The sequence below is a fragment of the Drosophila melanogaster genome, chromosome 2L, assembly GCF_000001215.4.
Source record: "Drosophila melanogaster chromosome 2L".
NCBI lineage: Eukaryota > Metazoa > Arthropoda > Insecta > Diptera > Drosophilidae > Drosophila > Drosophila melanogaster.
The window spans coordinates 21,973,307-21,995,389 of record NT_033779.5 but is presented as its reverse complement, the minus strand read 5'-3'; the positions used below and the strand labels follow the sequence as shown (position 1 = coordinate 21,995,389).

The 22,083-nt window shown below is 37.8% G+C and overlaps 1 protein-coding gene across 2 annotated transcripts, besides 3 other annotated features; it reads left to right on the top strand.

Annotated features, from left to right (window-relative positions):
- Positions 1-989: 989 nt before the first annotated feature.
- Positions 990-1,171: a mobile genetic element.
- A 1,285-nt stretch (positions 1,172-2,456) lies between these two features.
- CG2528 (uncharacterized protein) lies at positions 2,457-20,641 on the top strand. 2 transcript variants are annotated; one of them, NM_001316405.1, is made up of 4 exons: positions 2,457-4,499; positions 15,786-16,068; positions 17,587-20,461; positions 20,515-20,641. In NM_001316405.1, exons 1-2 carry the CDS (start codon positions 2,511-2,513, stop codon positions 15,978-15,980), a joined length of 2,184 nt encoding a protein of 727 aa, NP_001303334.1. In that variant the 5' UTR covers positions 2,457-2,510; the 3' UTR covers positions 15,981-16,068; positions 17,587-20,461; positions 20,515-20,641.
- Positions 4,547-13,652: a mobile genetic element.
- Positions 13,939-14,374: a mobile genetic element.
- Positions 20,642-22,083: the final 1,442 nt, after the last annotated feature.

Sequence of the window (22,083 nt, the reverse complement as noted above, 5' to 3'; positions counted from 1 at the left end):
TCCAGCAGGAGAACGAACCCCGAATGGATCTGAAGTTTCGGACCCGGAAAGGGGTGACCTGCAGTCAGAAAAGTCGTAAAAACGAGTCACCTGAAATAAGTCAGGGGCGAAACTCAGCCAGTTTTATGTCTGGCTGCTGTCCTTCATATTACAACCTGATTAGACTCGTGGGACATCCGCACGATGCCAAAACATTCTTATCAGTTGTGGCCGACTAAGAGGTACATATTGTATGGAATGGGTTGGCGGGCCCAGATTGATGAGCTCTGTGGCTTTCTCTAAATAGCCCAACCTGAGATGTGGAAGTGATAAATATATGGCTGGGCACGTGTCCACGGTGATTTTACTTAAACGGAAATAGAGGAATATAAATGGAGGTCAGTTTATATGCTAAAGCAAGTCACTAGGCACATTTATAAATCGAAATAAAAAGGCGCAGTATAGTTTTATACCATATGAATTATTTCTGTGGAAAATGGATACCTTCTATATTCAACAAACTAGAATGATTTAGTCGAACTTCTCGATTCTTGTACACCCGTTATTCTACCTCGTTTTTGCGTAACTATAATACGTTCAGTTAAAACAAAAAAAAAAAAAAAATGGGAAAAGATCTGTTGCTGTTATGTATTCACCTCACATAACAGCAGCAGAGGAAGCAATTTTGATAACAATTGATTTAAAATCAATTACTGCTTTGGACATTAGAGACATTTCGCCTTCTTTTCTGTTAAAGCCTTTTTCTGATCATCGGGTTATCCAAGAAGGCTGTCAGGTGACGAAAAATGTTGCACTTGACTTTACAAATAGACCATAAAACAAACTTCTTAGCCACGATAAGCTGTTATTCGTAACTGAACACAGGTATTTTATTTCGATTTTAGAGTACTGTTTTCTTGCATACAAACCCAAGAGACAAGCAAACATTTTATACCCGTTACTCGTAGAGTAAAAGTGTATACTAGATTCATTGTAACATATATTCATGATCAGGATTTAAGGAACTATAAAACCTAGAGAGCTGACAAAGACAAAGTTTGTTGATCCATGTTGCCAAAAACAGCACATAACTGCCACGCCCACGTTTTTGAAAAACTTTTCGATATTTTATCATAGTTTTAGTGGTATTGTAAATTTCTATCGATTTGCCAACAACCTTTTTGCCATGCCCACTCATTTCCTCGTTGTCCTTCGTCACTATTTGGACTAACGTCCACGTTGATTAAAATAAAAGCATATTTATTTATGCTAGTGCATAAGCTTTTGCAAACGGCAGACTAAAATTAACTACCACTGCAGAGTCACAGAACAGAATCAAACTTATGCAGGATCGTCGATCTTAATTCTTCAGGGAATCGGAGAAGGCAGTGATAGTAGCAGCGCGAAAGAACGGGACAGCAACACAAATAATTCGCTTTAATGAGATCGCAATCTCGGCGATTTGCGACAAAAACACAAGCGTTTTCATCTCTATACCCTCCGTTCGAGATGCAGATACAGAACCCAATTCAGGTCTGCTCTGGTGTAGTGTGTATGCTTTGCGTGTGTCTGATCACTTCAGAGATGAAGACGAGCCAATGTTAAAATTCTCGATCTTGATCAAGCCACAAATCTGCAATGACGATCACAAAGCCCAGCTTCCAATCGATGCAACAACGTAGTATGATCGTTGGCTACCAGCATATGCTATGGAGGAACTACACTGTTTTATAAAATAAAGTCCAGAAGAAACAAATTTAGTCAATGGTAGCGATCTTACCAGCTCTCCTGTTAACCTGTTTTATCATAAACATTATTATTAATCAATTTCAAAATATTTAATGTCAGACGTTAATGTAACAGAAAGCTTATTGGTGCCAATTTGATTAGCCGAGGGTGACTTTAGATGACAAAGAAAAAAAAAAGTAAGCTTAACGTTGCAAGCACCTACAATATTTTATATAATTAGGTACGCGGCCCCACATATTTTTCACAGTGCAACTGTTGTAACCAACGATCTCTGCTGCTGGTGCGCTCATGTTGGCTGTCAGCGCTCTTGACTTGTTGCCTTTCTGGCCTCCGTCGCCCTTCTGTCTTTCTTTTTCCCGGGCTGTGTATCGCCCCTTGTTGACATGCTCAGCATGCTTAGGCTTACAAAAATTACACCAATAAGAGCAAGTGCACCAATCAGAAAGGCGCCCCAGAGATGTCATGTGTCGTGGAAGGGGGCCTTACGGCGGAATAGACGGTATAGATGGTATGCGCGACACATCGTATAGGAATTTAAATACTTTAATTTAGACCTCCAGTCTAATGGATAACCATTATCCTAACCGTTTGCATCCGAAAGGGCCTAATCATTCATTTGTGCAAACTGACGCACTGCTCTAGAAAGAGGTAAACATTAAAACTGTTAGGAGTTGGCTTACTAAGTTATGTCATTATACATTTAAAATTTGCCGTTTATTTAGGAAACACAGATACTGAAATTTATTTTCCATCTTTTCCCACTTATTTTTAATCGCATATTTATGTCTCGCTCGGACGCTTTGGTCCAGAGTCCAACGGACTTAAGTCGGTCAGTCGAGGAAGCAAGTCTTAGAATTGTGTATCCAGAGGCACGAAAGGATGGAAGATTCGAAGAAATGATACACGGGTATAAAATAAAAGACGTTTATCGGTGGCTTGAAGATCCAGACTCTGTAGACACTCAACAATTTGTGAATGCGCAGAACAACATTAGCCAATCCTTCCTTGAAAGAAGTGCGGAACGGGAGAATATCAATTCCAAACTGACAAAGCTGTGGAATTTCCCGAAGTATGGGTGTCCCATGCGTCACGGTAACTACTATTATTTTTTTAAGAATACTGGCCTGCAAAATCAGAGTGTTTTGATGCAGCAAAAGACTTTAGAGAGCCCAGAGTCTATTTTCCTTGACACCAATAGCATATCTTCCGATGGAACCACTGCAATTAGCCATATCAAGTTCTCGGAAGATGGGGCGTTCATGGCCTATGGACTGAGCGAAAGTGGTTCCGATTGGAATAAAATCCGAATACGAAATACCAAGGAAGGTATCGACTTACCTGAAATTCTGGAAAAAGTGAAGTTCTCTAATGTCTCCTGGACGAAAGACAGCAAGGGATTCTTCTATGGTCGATATACCGATCAAGACGGGATATTTGACGGATCAGAAACAAAGCTGGCTGAGAATCAGAAACTGTATTACCATCTACTAGGAGAGAGCCCCCATCAAGATATATTGATCGCAGAGTTCCCCGAACACCCGTCTTGGCGATTCAAAACCGATATTTCCGACTGCGGAAAATACCTTATCTTATCGATAAGTCACACGGTTCGTGACAATATGCTGTACTATGCTGAATTAGGATCGGAAGAGAAAAACGCATTCCAACTGGAACTTAAGCCAATTGTAGATAAATTTGAGGCTGACTTCGATTACATTACCAACGAGGGGTCTAATTTGTACTTCCACACAAACAAGGATGCCCCTAATTACCGGGTGATTGTGATTGATGTTAATAATCCAGCAGAGGAACACTGGACCACCCCAATACCCGAGCATAAGAAAGATGTTTTGGAGTGGGCCAAGTGCGTTGATGGGAATAAATTAGTCGTTTGCTATAACTGTGATGTAAAGCATATTCTTCAAGCCCGCGATCTTAGCACAGGAAAGCTCATCCGTCAATTTGGCCTGGATATTGGCTCAATAAATGGGATTTCAGGAAAGAAGAGTAATTCGGAAATATTTTATGGTTTCTCATCGTTCTTATCACCAGGTATAATATTTTACTATGACTTTGCCAAACCATCCGAAAAGCCGACAGTTCTGCGCGAAATTAGTCTAAATTTGGAGGGCTTTAGCCGGGATAACTACAGCGTGGAACAAGTGTTTTATAAAAGCACTGATGACACCGATATACCTATGTTTATTGTACAACGAAAGAGAGATATTGCGGAACCCCGCCCTTGTTTACTATACGGATATGGTGGATTTAACTACAGCCTAATGCCATCCTTCGGCATACTGAGTCTGATGTTCATGGATACGTTTGATGGAGTTTTGGCTTTTCCAAATTTGAGAGGAGGCGGAGAATATGGCATGGAATGGCACAATGGGGGTAGAATGTTGAGCAAACAAAACGTTTTTAATGATTTTCAAGCCGCCGCTGAGTTTTTGACCAAGAATAACTATACAACCAAGGATCGATTGGCTATACAGGGCGCCTCGAATGGTGGACTTTTGGTGGGTGCTTGCATCAATCAGCGTCCTGATCTTTTCGGAGCGGCCGTGGCCCAAGTTGGTGTAATGGATATGTTGCGATTCCACAAGTTTACTATCGGTCATGCCTGGTGTTCCGATTATGGCAATCCCGATGAAAAGGTACACTTCGCGAATCTTATTAAATTCTCGCCTCTTCACAACGTTCATATTCCTCTGAATCCAAATCAGGAGTACCCATCGACATTAATTCTGACAGCCGATCACGACGACCGTGTAAGTCCTTTGCACTCCTATAAATTTGTTGCTGCCCTTCAGGAAGCTGTTCACACATGAACACGAATATATTTAAAGACTTACAATTTTGGGCTCCGTTCATATCTTATGTAAATGAATCGAGAGCGATAAATTATATTTAGGATTTTGTTATCTAAGGCGACATGGGTGCATTGCTCAAAAACATGTAATTTAAGTGCACACTACATGAGTCAGTCACTTGAGATCGTTCCCCGCCTCCTAAAATAGTCCCTTAGTGGGAGACCACAGATAAGGTCCTCGCCGCTCAAGATAGGCAGATGTGCCCGAGCGTGGGACCTCGATAAGGCGGGGACTATTTACTTAGGCCTCTGCGTAGGCCATTTACTTTAAGATGCGATTCTCATGTCACCTATTTAAACCGAAGATATTTCCAAATAAAATCAGTTTCTTACAAAAACTCAACGAGTAAAGTCTTCTTATTTGGGATTTTACATTTGGTCAATCGAGCCTTTAATCGACTCTGCAGTTTCCCCCTACCAAAGGTAAGGAACTCAGAGAAAGGCCAGCTCCTTTAAGCATCTTACAGCTAAAGGTAGCAAAAATAAGTAACTCTTGTTTCCCCCTACCAAAGGTAAGGAACAGAGTATAAATATAAAAAGCAAAAGATACAAAAGAATCTTTTATGTTTTAAAACAAGCACCTTATAGTCTATAGCTAAAGGTTGCTTTGTGTACCATTATAAATTGTGGTAAGGCGTGCTTGAGGCCATACATCAGCAATTGTGAAATTAAAAAGTGCATAACAAAAGTGCCTTATAAATGCTCTAATAGCATTAAATCAGCTCATAAATAGAGTGCAGTGTATATGCCATAAGAGCATAAATTAAATAAAAAGTGCCTGAAAACAGTGCCTTATAAATGCTCTAATAGCATTAAATCAGCTCATAAATAGAGTGCAGTGTATATGCCAAAAGAGCATAAATGCCGAAATAAATGGCTAAAAAACAAAAAATCTGACTGGACTACAAAAATAATAAAACGTGCCAAAAAAAAAAAAAAAAAAAATCATCTTTAAACATCGACGGAGCCTTAAAGAAGAGAAGGAAGTCAAATTCAAAGGAGCCTCTACCAGCAGCAGAAGCAGCAACAACAGCAGCAGCAGAAGCAGCAACAGCAGTAGCAACAGCAGCAACAACAGCAGCAACAGCAGCAGCAACAACAACGACATCAGCTAAGTCAAAACAAGAATTTTCTGTTTATCCAAACACACATATATATATAAATACATATAAAATACATATACACGTACTATATATATTAAGAAATTACAAAAAATTTTCAAAATGATGTCAGAAAAGACTATTCAATTCCTTAAGAAGCAGTCCGAAATTATTTTGGAAATTAGAAAGTTGGAAGTAAAACCAACATTAACAGATGTAGAAATTCTAAAATTAAATGAGCTTCAAAAATGTTTCATTGCTAATCATAGCAATTTGTTAAAGATCGGCGTTGTCGATCATGAATATTTTAACGCGAAGCAGTATGATTTAATAATGATGGTGTTAGAAAAAATTAAAAATAAAAATGAAAAAATTAAGGGCGAGTCGGTAGAAAACACTTTCCCTAAATCAAACACTGTCCCTAAATCAAACCCTCCCCCTACATTAAACCTTGAAATGCGTGGTCACCCTGAAAAAGAGGGTATAGCACAAAACAACGCTTTAAAAGTAGAGCAGGCATTTCGTAATAATGTTGGCCAATTTCGAGTATATCTAGAAGATACGTCTAAACTAATAGACAGTAGTCCAGATTTCCTTAAAATAAGGAAAAATAAAATTGAATTTTTATGGCATAAAATAGATAACCTGATTGAACAGGTGAATAGTCATTTTGAGAGTTCGCTATTCGAAGAAGAAATTAGCGAACTTGAATTTGACAAACAAAATATTCTTACAGCCATTAATAGTCGACTCAGTGGCACAATAAATAAAGCTGAAATGTCGACGGTTGTTAAGGCGGAGGAGTTACCAACCCTGCCTAAAATACAGATTCCCACCTTCTTTGGTGATTCCAAAGAATGGGATCTTTTTAATGAACTCTTTACAGAGCTCATACATGTGAGAGAGGATCTCAGTCCTTCTCTCAAATTTAATTATCTAAAGTCAGCATTAAAAGGAGAAGCCAGAAATGTGGTTACTCATTTACTGCTCGGCTCTGGAGAAAATTATGAAGCCACTTGGGAGTTTTTGACCAAGCGATATGAGAATAAAAGAAACATATTCTCAGATCATATGAATAGGCTTATGGATATGCCAAATTTAAATTTAGAATCCAATAAGCAAATAAAGACATTTATTGACACGATTAACGAGTCAATTTATATTATAAAATTAAAGGCACAATTACCAGAAGATGTGGATGCAATTTTCGCTCACATAATTCTTCGGAAATTCAATAAAGAATCACTCAATTTATATGAAAGCCATGTTAAAAAGACAAAAGAAATACAGGCACTTTCTGATGTCATGGACTTTTTAGAGCAAAGGCTCAATTCTATATCATCATTCTCACAGGAAGTAAAACCTGTAAAGAAAATGATTAATAATAACAAGAATAAAAATTATAGTGACAATTGTGCATATTGCAAACTACCAGGGCATTATTTAATTCAATGCCATAAATTTAAAATAATGAATCCAGCAGAACGGTCTGACTGGGTAAGAAAAAATGGGATTTGCCTAAGATGTCTGAGGCATCCGTTTGGTAAAAAATGTATAAGCGAGCAGCTTTGTTCGACTTGTCGTAAACCTCACCACACGTTACTTCACTTTGCAGGTCATAATCCAGAAAAAGTGAATACGTGTAGAACAACAGGTCAAGCCTTGTTGGCCACGGCCTTGATTCAAGTAAAGTCGAGGTATGGAGGCTTTGAACAATTAAGAGCATTGATTGATAGTGGCTCTCAAAGCACAATTATTTCAGAAGAGTCTGCACAGATTCTAAAATTGAAAAAATTTCGGTCTCATACTGAAATAAGTGGAGTATCTTCCACAGGAACGTGCATCTCCAAGCACAAAGCGGTTATTTCGATAAGAAATTCTCCGAAAAATTTAGAAATTGAAGCAATTATTCTCCCAAAACTTATGAAGGCACTTCCAGTCAACACGATTAATGTTGATCAGAAAAAATGGAAGAACTTTAAATTAGCCGACCCCGATTTTAATAAACCGGGTCGCATTGATTTAATCATTGGAGCAGACGTATATACTCACATTCTGCAAAATGGAGTTATAAAAATAGACGGTCTCCTTGGGCAAAAAACTGATTTCGGGTGGATAGTTTCTGGATGTAAAAAATCCAAAGGAAAAGAAACCATTGTAGCCACAACAATAGAAATAAAAGAGTTAGATCGCTACTGGGAAGTGGAAGAAGAAGAAAAAGATGATATCGAGTCTGAAATCTGTGAAAATAAATTTATCAAAACGACAAAAAAAGATTCAGATGGGCGATACATTGTGTCAATTCCATTCAAGGAGGATGTCACCTTAGGAGATTCAAAGAAACAAGCGATAGCTCGTTACATGAATCTGGAGAAAAAACTAAAAAGAAATGAAAAACTTAAGGTTGACTACACTAAATTCATGAATGAATACATGGATTTAGGACACATGATTGAAGTGAGTGATGAAGGCAAATATTTTTTACCGCACCAGGCAGTGATTAGAGATTCAAGCCTTACGACTAAATTGAGAGTAGTTTTTGATGCTTCAGCAAAAACTACGAATAACAAAAGTTTGAACGACATAATGTGGGTTGGGCCACGAGTTCAAAAAGATATTTTTGACATTATTATTAAATGGAGAAAATGGGAATTTGTTGTTTCGGCAGACATTGAAAAGATGTACCGACAAATTAAAATAGATAATAATGATCAAAAATATCAATATATTTTATGGAGAAATTCTCCAAAAGAAAAAATTAAAACATATAAATTAACCACAGTCACTTACGGAACTGCATCTGCACCATATTTGGCTACCAGGGTTCTGGTAGATATTGCAGATAAATGTAAAAACCAAGTTATTAGTGCAATAATTAGGAATGATTTCTATATGGATGACCTAATGACTGGAGCTGATTCGGTAGAAGAAGCTAATAAATTAATAACATTAATTCCCCATGAATTGCAGAAAGTTGGATTCAACTTAAGGAAATGGATTTCCAACAATTCCAAAATATTAACCACTGTGGAGGACACAGGGGACAATAAGGTTCTCAATATTATCGAAAATGAATGTGTTAAAACTTTAGGACTAAAATGGGAACCTCAAAAGGATTTATTTAAGTTCAGCGTAAATTGTAATGATGAATCAAAAAATATAAATAAGCGCGTTGTGTTATCAACGCTAGCAAAAATATTTGATCCGTTAGGATGGTTGGCACCAGTCACGGTTTCAGGAAAACTTTTTATTCAAAAACTTTGGATAAATAAAAGTGAATGGGATCAGGAATTATCCATAGAAGATAAAAATTATTGGGAAAAATATAAAGAAAATTTATTATTGTTAGAGAATATTCGAATCCCAAGGTGGATTAATTCAAACAGTTCTTCAGTCATTCAGATTCACGGATTTGCGGACGCCTCCGAAAAAGCATATGCTGCAGTAGTCTATGCTAAAGTAGGACCTCATGTTAATATAATAGCTAGCAAAAGTAGAGTCAACCCTATAAAAAATAGGAAGACAATTCCCAAACTCGAGCTGTGTGCAGCTCACCTGCTTAGTGAATTAATCCAAAGACTAAAAGGATCAATTGACAATATAATGGAGATCTATGCTTGGAGTGATTCCACGATTACCTTAGCATGGATTAACAGTGGTCAAAGTAAGATCAAATTTATAAAAAGAAGAACGGATGACATTCGGAAATTAAAAAATACTGAATGGAATCATGTTAAGTCAGAGGATAATCCAGCAGATTTAGCATCCAGGGGAGTGGATTCTAACCAGTTGATCAACTGTGATTTTTGGTGGAAAGGTCCGAAATGGCTAGCAGACCCAAAAGAACTTTGGCCTCGGCAGCAGTCTGTAGAAGAACCTGTCTTAATAAATACGGTATTAAATGACAAAATAGATGATCCTATTTACGAACTAATAGAAAGGTATTCCAGTATAGAAAAACTTATACGTATAATAGCATACATAAATAGATTCGTGCAGATGAAAACAAGAAATAAAGCCTATTCATCAATTATTTCAGTAAAGGAGATAAGAATAGCGGAAACAGTTGTTATTAAGAAACAACAAGAATACCAGTTTAGGCAAGAGATAAAGTGCCTTAAAATCAAAAAGGAAATCAAGACAAATAATAAAATATTGTCATTGAATCCATTTTTGGACAAGGATGGGGTTCTAAGAGTTGGAGGAAGATTGCAAAATTCCAATGCAGAATTTAATGTTAAACATCCAATCATTTTAGAAAAATGCCACCTAACAAGCTTATTAATAAAAAATGCTCATAAGGAAACATTGCATGGAGGGATAAACCTAATGCGAAACTATATCCAAAGAAAGTATTGGATTTTCGGGTTGAAAAATTCGTTGAAAAAGTATTTAAGAGAATGTGTAACGTGTGCAAGGTATAAACAAAATACAGCTCAGCAAATAATGGGTAACTTGCCAAAATATAGAGTGACGATGACATTCCCGTTTCTTAATACTGGAATAGATTACGCAGGTCCTTATTATGTTAAATGTTCAAAAAATCGTGGCCAAAAAACATTTAAAGGATACGTTGCTGTATTCGTTTGCATGGCCACCAAAGCCATACACTTAGAAATGGTAAGCGATCTAACTTCAGACGCATTTTTAGCAGCACTCAGAAGATTTATTGCTAGACGGGGAAAATGTTCCAATATCTATTCAGACAACGGAACAAATTTTGTAGGAGCTGCAAGAAAATTAGATCAAGAGTTATTTAATGCAATACAAGAAAATATAACGATTGCAGCGCAGCTTGAAAAGGACAGGATTGATTGGCATTTTATTCCCCCGGCAGGACCTCACTTCGGAGGTATTTGGGAAGCTGGAGTTAAGTCAATGAAATACCATTTAAAGCGTATAATCGGCGACACTATTTTGACTTACGAAGAAATGTCAACTCTTTTATGTCAAATAGAAGCATGCTTAAATTCAAGGCCATTATACACTATAGTTAGTGAGAAGGACCAACAAGAAGTTTTAACACCAGGTCATTTTTTAATTGGAAGACCACCTTTAGAAATAGTCGAACCAATGGAAGATGAAAAAATCGGAAATTTGGATAGGTGGAGACTTATCCAAAAAATGAAGAAAGATTTCTGGGTTAAGTGGAAAAGTGAATATTTGCATACGCTCCAGCAAAGGAATAAATGGAAAAAGGAAATTCCTAATATAGAAGAAGGGCAAATAGTTTTATTAAAGGATGAGAATTGTCATCCTGCAAGATGGCCTTTAGGAAAGGTGGAAAAGGTGCATAAGGGGAATGATGATAAGGTCCGAGTGGCTAAAGTAAAGATGCAGGAAGGATATATCACTAGACCCATTACTAAAATTTGTCCCTTGGAAGGAATAAAGTCTGTTGACAAAAATGAGGCTGACCAAGAGCCAAAAAGACGAACTAGAGCGACATCGGGAATGTCCAAGATCGGAATCATTATGGCAATGTTGTTGTTTGTGTTAAGTTGTCAAGTTTCTAGCGCATTACCTAAAGATATAGCACCAAGATATTCTATAGACAAAATAAATAAAACCTCAGCAATATATCTAGACCCGCTAGGAGATGTTGAGATTGTGAGTACTTCTTGGAATTTGGTTATCTATTATAAAATGGATCCATATTTTAAAATGTTAACAAAGGGTAATGCGCTTATACAAAGTATGAGGAAAGTTTGCGAAAGACTTCATAGCTTTGAAGAGCAATGTAGTCTAGTCTTAGATAATATGCAAAGTCAGTTATCGGAACTTGAAGAAAACAATAAATTGTTTATGATACAGTCTAGATCTAGAAGCAAGCGTGCTCCTTTCGAATTTATGGGTTCCTTGTATCATATTTTATTTGGTATAATGGATGAAGATGATAGAGAGCAATTAGAAGAAAATATGAAGAATTTGTTAGATAACCAGAACAACCTTGATAAACTAATTCAAAAACAAACATCTGTGGTTGATTCAACTTCTAATCTATTAAAGAGAACAACAGAAGATGTTAACTCCAATTTTAGAAGTATGCAAATAAGAATTGAGAACATGACAGAAGTTCTTAAAGAAAATTATTATGTTTATAAGGAATCAATAAAATTCTTTATGATTACGAAACAGCTACACTCATTGATTGAAGAAGGCGAAAAAATTCAAGCAGGCATTATAAGCCTGTTGATTGATATTAATCACGGTAGGCTAAATACAAATATTCTCAGGCCAAATCAGCTTAAAAAAGAAATTGCCAAAATTCAGCAGAGTCTTTCGGAGAACCTAGTAATTCCAGGAAAACGGTCAGGTACGGAACTTAAGGAGGTGTATACACTGTTAACAGCCAGGGGTTTATTCATCGACGATAAATTGATCATTAGTGCAAAAGTGCCTCTGTTTAGCAGGCATCCATCCAAATTGTTCAGGCTTATTCCGGTGCCAATTCGAAATGAAGATCGGATAATAATGGTGCATACAACGTCCGAATATTTAATTTATAATTTTGAGATAGATTCCTATCACATAATGACGGAAGCCACATTAAATCAATGTCAGAAATGGCAACTAAATAAGAGAATATGCAAAGGAAGTTGGCCCTGGAATTCAGCGAATGATAATGCATGTGAGATTCAGCCTCTAAAGCCAGATAAAGCGGCGAACTGCATCTATAAAACAGTAGTCGACTCTAAAAGTTACTGGGTAGAGTTAGAAAAGAAAAGTAGTTGGTTGTTTAAGGTTCCTGCGAATTCAAAAGTCCGTCTGCAATGTACTGGCTCTCAAATTGAATTGTTTGATTTGCCTCAGCAAGGAGTTTTAAGCATTGCGCCATATTGTACGGCAAGAACCGACGATAAAATTCTAGTTGCCCACCATAACATTCAGTCCGAAAGTGAAGAATTATTATCAACACCTTATATAGGAGAAGTTAGTGAAGCGCCGAAGATTATTTGGGATCCGCTGAAACTATCAATATTAAATCATACTGAGGAATTTGAACGATTGAATAATGAAATTAAATTTATGAAAGAGAACCATCAAAAATTGAAAGATTTACATTTCCATCATATTTCCGGACATGCTGGATTAATTATTGCTTTAATACTAATGATAGTATTAATAATATATTTCATACGGAAATGTGCTGTGCAACAAAGAATGCAAGCAATAACCTTTGCAGGTCCGTTGCCAGTACTATAAATATCAATAGTAAATAAACAATAAAATAATATAACAAATAAAAATATACAGTCCACTATATCGTTGTTTAATAGAAAATGTACTTCTACATAGAAAAGGCAAAATGTTTAAAATAAGTTAATTGAGTACAAATTGTTGAATTAAAAATAATATAAACCATAATTGTAATCCAATAAAATTAAAAGCCAGAAAAACTAGGCCCATTGAAATCTTAGTTGCAAAATAAATGAACATATATCAAATAAATACAGTCCACTACTGTTATAAATGCAACTAATATACTAATGTACATCTCAGCTTGCTGGCCCTTTGGCAGAATGTTCACACATGAACACGAATATATTTAAAGACTTACAATTTTGGGCTCCGTTCATATCTTATGTAAATGAATCGAGAGCGATAAATTATATTTAGGATTTTGTTATCTAAGGCGACATGGGTGCATTGCTCAAAAACATGTAATTTAAGTGCACACTACATGAGTCAGTCACTTGAGATCGTTCCCCGCCTCCTAAAATAGTCCCTTAGTGGGAGACCACAGATAAGGTCCTCGCCGCTCAAGATAGGCAGATGTGCCCGAGCGTGGGACCTCGATAAGGCGGGGACTATTTACTTAGGCCTCTGCGTAGGCCATTTACTTTAAGATGCGATTCTCATGTCACCTATTTAAACCGAAGATATTTCCAAATAAAATCAGTTTCTTACAAAAACTCAACGAGTAAAGTCTTCTTATTTGGGATTTTACAGGAAGCAGTGCGCTACTCGGAATATCAACTGAATCCAATATTATTAAGGGTTTATACGAAGGCAGGTCATGGAGCTGGAAAGCCAACAAAAATGCGCATTAGTGAGGCCACAGACATTATAACGTTTTTCAAAAAGACACTCAATGTCGATTGTATTAATCTATGAATGATGATATGAATCAAAAATAAAATTGGCAATCATTTTGAAAAAACTTATTTTTACAAGCCTAATTATTTACCTTTACCAAAATGTGTTGTAAAATATGTTTATACATTTGAAAAGTTATCAAAAATAAGAGAAAATGCTATAATCGAGTTCCCCGACTATCAGAATAAAATTAGACAAAATTTATAAATTGCCTATTGCGTTAGAGTGGAAAAAAAAAATGGCAAAAGACTAATAAAACTATGAAAAATTATTTAAAAGCTTTTCAAAATCAATATAAATTTACAAGACTAATAAAACTGTGAAAAGATATCACCACAATATGCGCTGCGTGTTTACCTCTAGAATCTGTGTGCTGAATCTCAACCTTCTAGCTTTTATAGTTCCTGAGATCTCGACGTTCATTGGGACAGAAGGACATGGCCAGACCGAATTGGCTGTGGATCCTGATCAAGAATATATATACCTTATATGGTCGGAAACGCTTCCTTTTGCCTGTTACATACTTTTCCACGAATCTAGTATGCCCTTTTTACTCTACGAGGAACGGGTATAACCATAGTGAACGCTGTTGTCGAATTTCTTTCTTACAATTCTAAGTGCTTTGAGGACTAAAAAGCGCTACATTCACGTCACTAAAATGTGCATACTTAACATTTTTACCTATTTAGTCGAGGGCTACGACTATCAGATACCCGCCCCTCAGATCGAGAAATTAATCTATTTTCGAGAAGATGAAGGTAAAATAACTTTGTCGCACGAAATAGACGGCTTCATTCTGAAATTAAATTCGTAAAAATAAGTATTAAAGTATTATTGTATTATTTTTATTATACAAAATCATCATAAGCTATGGACGTTTCGTCGTACATCATCTGCTTAATTAGTTGAATGCAATTAATGAAAAGCCTCCCGAACATCAAAGCTGTCATGGCCCAGATTGTTTCCTTTGGAAAGATCCTTCACTCCATAATCGCATGATAGTCGAACGATTAGAGTTCAATATGGTCGATGAGCATGCGATATAAGGGGGTAGGGAGAACCGGACTGAGAACAACATCGGGAAAGACAGAAGCTGGGCTGAGGCGACCAGATCGCCTGGTCTGCCCACTGACTTTGGAGCTGGACCGAGAGAGGCTTAGTCGTTTTGTAATGTCTGCTGCCAACTTTAGTGTCCCAGCATGGGTCTACACATCCCGAATCCCATTCTCGGCCTCTGGATATCGGGGCCCCGCGATCGAGAATGGATTTATATCAATATCGACTCACTAACATGATTCCAATAAATTAATATGCATACATGGCAAGCACACAGGCAGCGACTCTTGTCTGGCTTTTGGCCGAAGTATGGGCTATGGAGCGCGGGATCTCGTATCTGGTGTCTGGAGATCCCGATCGACATCGCAACACGATGATGCATGTGCAGTGCCTCTGAGTTGTGATCGTGCTAATGTAAATAATTGCCAGACAGTTGGACGAGGCCCAGTCGAATGGTCCTGTAGTGTGGTATTCTACATGTAATTAAAATCTTTCTGCTTCTCAAATTTGGCCGGCATTTAAAGCAGCTTGTTGTGCGTTGCCCAAGAAAGATTGCTCTTGACTGATAGGCGAGTGCGACTTACACGCAAGGCTTTTTCCCTCGGACGTCCTTTATTTTGACTTTGGAATCCTGGGGTTGACAGGTAACGAACTTGAGATTGGGACTTGGAGCGCTTAAGTATCTTGATTCACTTAAATTGCCTTGTTATTGGTTTACTTAATTGCATTAGGTTAACGAATGGTTTGTTTATAAATATCTATTTATTTAATATCTATTTTTAATAATATATAATGTCCTCTTGAACATTTATTATCAAAGTCTCATCTTTTGAAATGTATCCATCGTTAACCTGTTCTTTACTTTACACTAAATGATTTGTTTTTTTAATTATTTTAAGTTAGTTATTTTAATTTTTTTTAATTTTCAGATTCGTCCCGAAAACAGTTTTATAAATGAAGATAAGTGCATAGAACCCAAACTCAAAATAAGGGGAAAGGAACTTGGCGACTTAGCTTTTGGGTTTCGAACTTCACGTACTCTTCTGTCAAGATGGCAAAAACGATCCGAGACAAGGCTTTTGTATCGATACACTGCACTTGGCCCGGCTAATTTATGGCCCTAGATGCAAAAGATATAGGGCCAGACTAAAACGAAGGCGAGATGGGAATTAAACAAGTAACTTTGCGTGGATTGTTTTAGAACAGATGTCGGTAAGCGCTGTTGGCAGAAAAAGTAACACAATAATAACCAGTGAGCAAAATACTGCCATTGCTGACGATTTCCTCAACATTACACAGCTGTGTATTTTCTCTAAGCAGATAAAGCAAACATTTGACAGTTATTAAGGAACCAAAGCACCGCATTTAATAAGTTTAGGCCAATTCAGTTCAAGCCCTACAATTTTTTTTTTACATAAATTATTTATCTAAAATTTCCCTGTGAGGACGGCAGTACAGTAGTTTATTTATTTAGTAGAATGTAAAAGAATGTATTAAAAGTAGGATCGGCACTAGTTTTTTGCCTTGTTCGGAGGTGTTTTTGTTTTCTTTTTTTTATTAGTCTAAACTTTACAATGAGTCCATCATAAAAGATTATATCATAAAGTAGCCAAAAAACGACCCGTTTAACGTTCGTTAAACCTGTCGTCTTTCGAACGCATAAAATTTTAATCCCATATCTTTTACCTTATTTATATCCGTTACATAGAGAGTAAAATGGTATACTCGTTAAAAATTATGTAACAAGGAAGAAAGAAGGAAACGCTTACGATCAAAGTCCATACATAGATCAGAAGATTAACGTCTAATCATATGCCAAAACAGCTTTTTGCCACGCCCACTCCAACGCACACAAATCGCCCAAACCTGGTACGAAAAATATTCTGATCTTCTTTCTTATTTGTATCAGTCTTATATCCATATCTCGATGTATTTAATAACACCACTTTTGCCACGCCCACTCTAACGCCCACAAGCCACCAATTTTTTCATTATATTCTCCAATAACTATCGATATGCCAGAAAAATGATGAAATGTTTGCGTGACACCGATCTTTGCCCGTTGATAGTTTCCTGCAATAAAATGAGTATTTATTTTCAATGGAGGCGCTCAAGTGCGGCTTCCACGAATATCATGGATACGCTGACATGCAGATTGAGATGCAGATGTCGATGCCGGAGTTGGAGTTCAGGTAGAAGTCGGTTCCGACGCAGCTGCAATCTTGGTCGAGACTAGGGCCGCTTGTTATTGTAGGCCCGTGGTACTTAGAGCAGTGCATGTGTTCTTAGTGCCGTTGGTGTTTTCCCCGACCGATTTGACTGAAATTATTAATGGGGGAGGCTGCAGGGCCTCAAGCACTGTGCATATCAAAATAATCAAGTTTTTGATTGAGTGCAGTTAGTGCGGTTGTGTTTACACATTCTAGATCGCGATGGTCGAAAGATCGATTCGACTCATTTTCATCGCCCGAGGAGCATGCGTTTCGTTTTCAGTTTTATGTCCAATCATGTTGTTGATATTGATAATGACATTGATGGCATCGACTTGGCCCGAGTGACTATGGGGCTGCACAGGGAAAAAAACTTTATCTTTAATTTTTGTCATACCAAAACGTGTTTCGTTGTCATTGGAGTGAAATATATATACTTTATATACTATACTTATATACTTTTTATACTTTTCTATACAACTAAAAATATCTATATTTATTTATATTTTTATTTAAATAGGAAATACGGTGCTAACGAAGAAGAATATCATTTTTTTGTATGTGTCAGTACAGTCTTACAACTTGCACTCGATCAAAATCCTGAGCTCAATTTCGAGTGCGTATGAATTCAATTTCTGTTTACGCGTTTTTTTTTAATTCGAATTTTTTCTGATGCCTGATGGCTGTCAATCCGGTGAAATCCGGCTCAGTTCGATGGAATTGGATATGGAATCGAGACACCCCAAGACGAACGATGATATTGACATTATCGAGACACTTAAAAAATGGCCTGCACACAGCCAAATGCTCAAGTGCCAATGCGCAATGATATGTTAAAAACACTCTTGTCGAATTGTTATGGTTTTCTCATTATTAAACTTGCGATACTCTAGTCGATGAGGCTTTGGCGCGTTCATCAGGCGAAGTCGGACTTCAACATGATGGATTCGACGCACTTGACATGTGAGATAAGCAAGCCCAAGTGAAAGCTGTGTAAGGTATTATTCGAATTAATTTGTGTTCAACATACTGAGAGTCCACTCAGATGGTTTTTTGTTTAGTTCGTGTGGGACTACTTATTGGGGAGTACACTATTGGAGGCGATACTTAAATTCCCCCACTAAACATCATTGACAAACCAACTTTTGTATAAGAAGTCTGTTGGTGCTAATAGCATCTTTATTTAACAGCCTCACAACTGAGTTCTAGCTGAGTAGCTCAATGGCAACAAGCCATTACCATTTTTACGTTTTACAAAATGCGATCCATAGAGTCCTTACTGTCCTTATAATTTTGTCAACAAGGGTCAACAGTTGGTTGTGCATGGCATAGGTGTGAGGGTATTAATTAATTCGTCGAAGTGGATGTTACAGGGATAACAAAGGTTTAAAATTGGCCCAATTAGAAAAGAATATCTATCTATTGTTTTGTGACCGATCACTTAATGCTGCAATGTAAGTTAAAACGTGACTTGGAACTCTTTGCTAATCAACACTGTAAAAAAAACCACCGGCTTTAAACAAGGACCAATGTTAAAGCTAGATTATTATTATATTATATATATGTATATCCAAACTAGCTCCTTAGAATTAATATTACTTACAACCATTCAATTTTCTTTATCGGAAATGATAGACAGTGTAAAAATTAAATGCATAAACTTAAACGTAGTACTGTTTAATATTTTCTCTGTATGTATGCATTACGCTTTTCGAGTTTTGGACGCTTATACACAAATCGAAAGGTCAAAACTCTTTCGTTTTGATTTGATCAAATTGTTTTGAGTGCACTCATACACTCTTGTAATCGGACGGCAGCCCCGAGGAGGTTTTGGTTATTTATAATTCGAAGCGATTGATTGATGGAAGCGCTGCGAAGTCGGTGACACTTCGCACTGAAGCAAAAATAAATAACCGAACCGATGCTGGGCGAGGCATTGACAGCTGATTGCGAAAGTCCATTAAGGGACTCCGGACGAGGATATGGACGAGGTGCTGGCCACATGTACTGAAGACCAAATGGGCAGAGTAAGGGACGGTTAGTGGAGTGCGAGTGCTGCATCTGCATTGAAGTTTTGTGGCCTTGGCAGCGGCATCAAAAGTGCAGTCAATCAAGTGAACAAAATTGGATAATTTGGTCCGGAAAAAGTAACGTTTCCGTTTGGTATTCGAGCAACTTCCCAGCCTTCTGTGAATGATTATCTGTCTATTCGTGGGTTTACCCAAATCAGACAACACTACGAAGTATTTCGAGAATCCTAGCCATATAATAACCAATTTCTGTTGCGGACAGGAAGCTTAATAAATAGAACGAAGATGCTACATTGCAAAACTGCTAGGCAAATCAGATTTTCATGAATTGAAAGAAATAAAATGTTCGTTTGTGACTTACCAAACCTACCATTTACGAAGGGATTGCAGGGTTTCCTCCACAATTGTATTTAAGTATAAATAATGACAGGAACCTCCATCCTTGACTAATGTCTATGTTTATTTGCTGCTATTTCTTTATAATTGGATCTGTAAACTTCAAAAAAGTGTATCACCGATTGATGATATATGTATATATAAGATATATCAAGTAGAAGTCCCTGTTTTGACAAAAAATAATTTCTTGTAGACAGCACAAATATTTTTCAACCATATTTACCCACTTGCCTGTCGCATGATGATCGGCAATAAATTTATCCGGAATTCGACCGAGCCTTTGGTGCGAAGTGGACTGAGTCAGCTAAAAGCACAACGCATAGACGGGTGGGTATATCGATAAATAAATCCATTTTATTGTAATTTGTTTAATTCGTTAAACTCGGAGATCCTTTAATTGCAATTTATGATTTATGAGCTTACGATGCATATCAAATTTCTCGCAATGCCGCTCCGAAGGTGGAGCACACACCTGAAAGAAGGCTAAATAATTCAAGCTGAAATCATTTACTCGCGCTTCTCACATTTACTTCACGCCGACGGTGAAGTGCTCGACTTGTCTGTGACATGTGGACGTGGACAATGGACAGTTAATGGTCATGATGCTGCTCCAGCTACACAGATAACAAACAAAAACGACCACAAAAATGCTTTGGAAATAAAACCGACTCACCAACGCAACATAAATTTCAAAACTAGCCCGCACCCAGCTTTTCCTGGGCTGTTTGAAGGAAAGAAGGGCACTCCGGCTGTATCCCCCATCTGCCACACACATTTCACGCAGTGACGACATGCATCCGCCGACATAAACACATAAACCAGGACTCCATTCCGTTCACACGAACGCACGAAAATACACTCACAAAAGATTAGCAAAGCATAATACACGAAGGGAAAAGTAACCCAAAAACAAAAATGGGCAGTAAAGAAAGGCCCGGCCGGTGCTGGGAAATCTGAAGTGTATCAACGGTACGTATTGTTGGCCTTACAAATTAGTTAGTATGTGTAAACTCCGTTTTAAGTTTCATATCATAGGTTTGAAGAGTGTGACACCTGTCGATGATATTCTACAATCCACATTTTATGCCTTTTATTTTTACAAGCTTTTTAAAATATAAATCGAGGCTGTGAACCACTCCGTAGCTGAACAACTAACAAAACTAAGGTTTGTGCTATTAAAATTTACGATTAATTGGACAATACAAAACATTTCCGTTCACTGTACAAATTAAACGTACTTATTTTTTCTGAGCGTAGAGAAAGCTAGAGTAGGGGATCCAAAAATAGCTAGAGAGGCCCAAGAGGAATGGGCACCGTTCCACAGGACATTTGCAGACTTGAGGACCAGAACTAGCAGACCTGTGGACACTATGTGGCGTGGCGTGCAGCCGTGGCCAAATTGGTTGATAGCTCGAAAAACAGTTTCTGCACAGCTCCGTCAAATTGCATTTGGTGTGACAGACCGCAAAATGCATCATCACCAACATGAGCGATGGGTGTTGTTGTTCTAGTTGTTGGCCCTCCGACGTTGTTGATGTTTATATTTTCCAGGCATGACCGTCCCTGCTCTTGCCCGTGCTGCCTTCATCTCCAATCAGCATCGCCACTCCACATTGTCCAGTAATTTACGAGCTTTTTCAACATGTCCGCTGGAATGGGAGTGCAATGTGTTGCCTGCACTTCACTTTGGTCTGTTGATGGCGACGGCGACGGGGATATTATGGGCAGTTAGCTGGATTCTGGGAGTTGAGTTGATAGTGTTGATAAACATGGGTAACATTCAAACCCTTCTAGGGCAGGATATAGCGCGAGATAAAAAGGTCATAGCTGGAAAGGGATTTTGAAGTGCACTTTTTCAAAACTATATATGGGTTTGTCCCTCAACACAAAGTGCATCGAATCCAATGTTAGTAATGAAGAAGGAACAGTTTTATAAGTATTTTTAATCGGAGTAATCTATACACTATAGGATAGTACGCCAATTTTCCTATGAGTATATGATAGGCCCACTGTGCCTGTTTAAAGCCAAAGAAACTGTGCATTCAGTTTCAGTTCACATTAATGCAGCGTGAGTTAAGTGTCAAGGACATTTTTTGGTTTTGGTGCGAACAACGCAACATGTTTCAGTCTCTGGTGCGGAGTCCCTTCTTTTCTGACCTCGTGCCTCTATGTCCTTGCCCACCAGTGGGTGGTGCTATGTTGGTCATTTGTCCTGCGTGTGTGCTTGTGCTTCGGGTGACCGAAAATGCGTTGCAACATTCAAGTAAGTGACATAAATGCATCACGGACACAGCAATCGCCCTCACCCACAGTAGGCGGACATGCAGACGGACAGAGTAAATCATCGTCATCACCATCATCATCAGCAGGGGCACGAAAGGACATTCACATCCACAGAGGACACACTCGCACGCAGGCATTGGAGGCAGTTATGGCTGTCAAGATGAATGCCATATCATCGCTGCACCGAAAATGGTGTCAAAACGTCACCAACGGCGGTTCAACACTTTAGCAGCAAAATTGCAAACAGAAAACAAGACCTTCACAGTTGTTATCCGGCTGAGTTATGCTGTGCCCGCTTGAAATGAAGA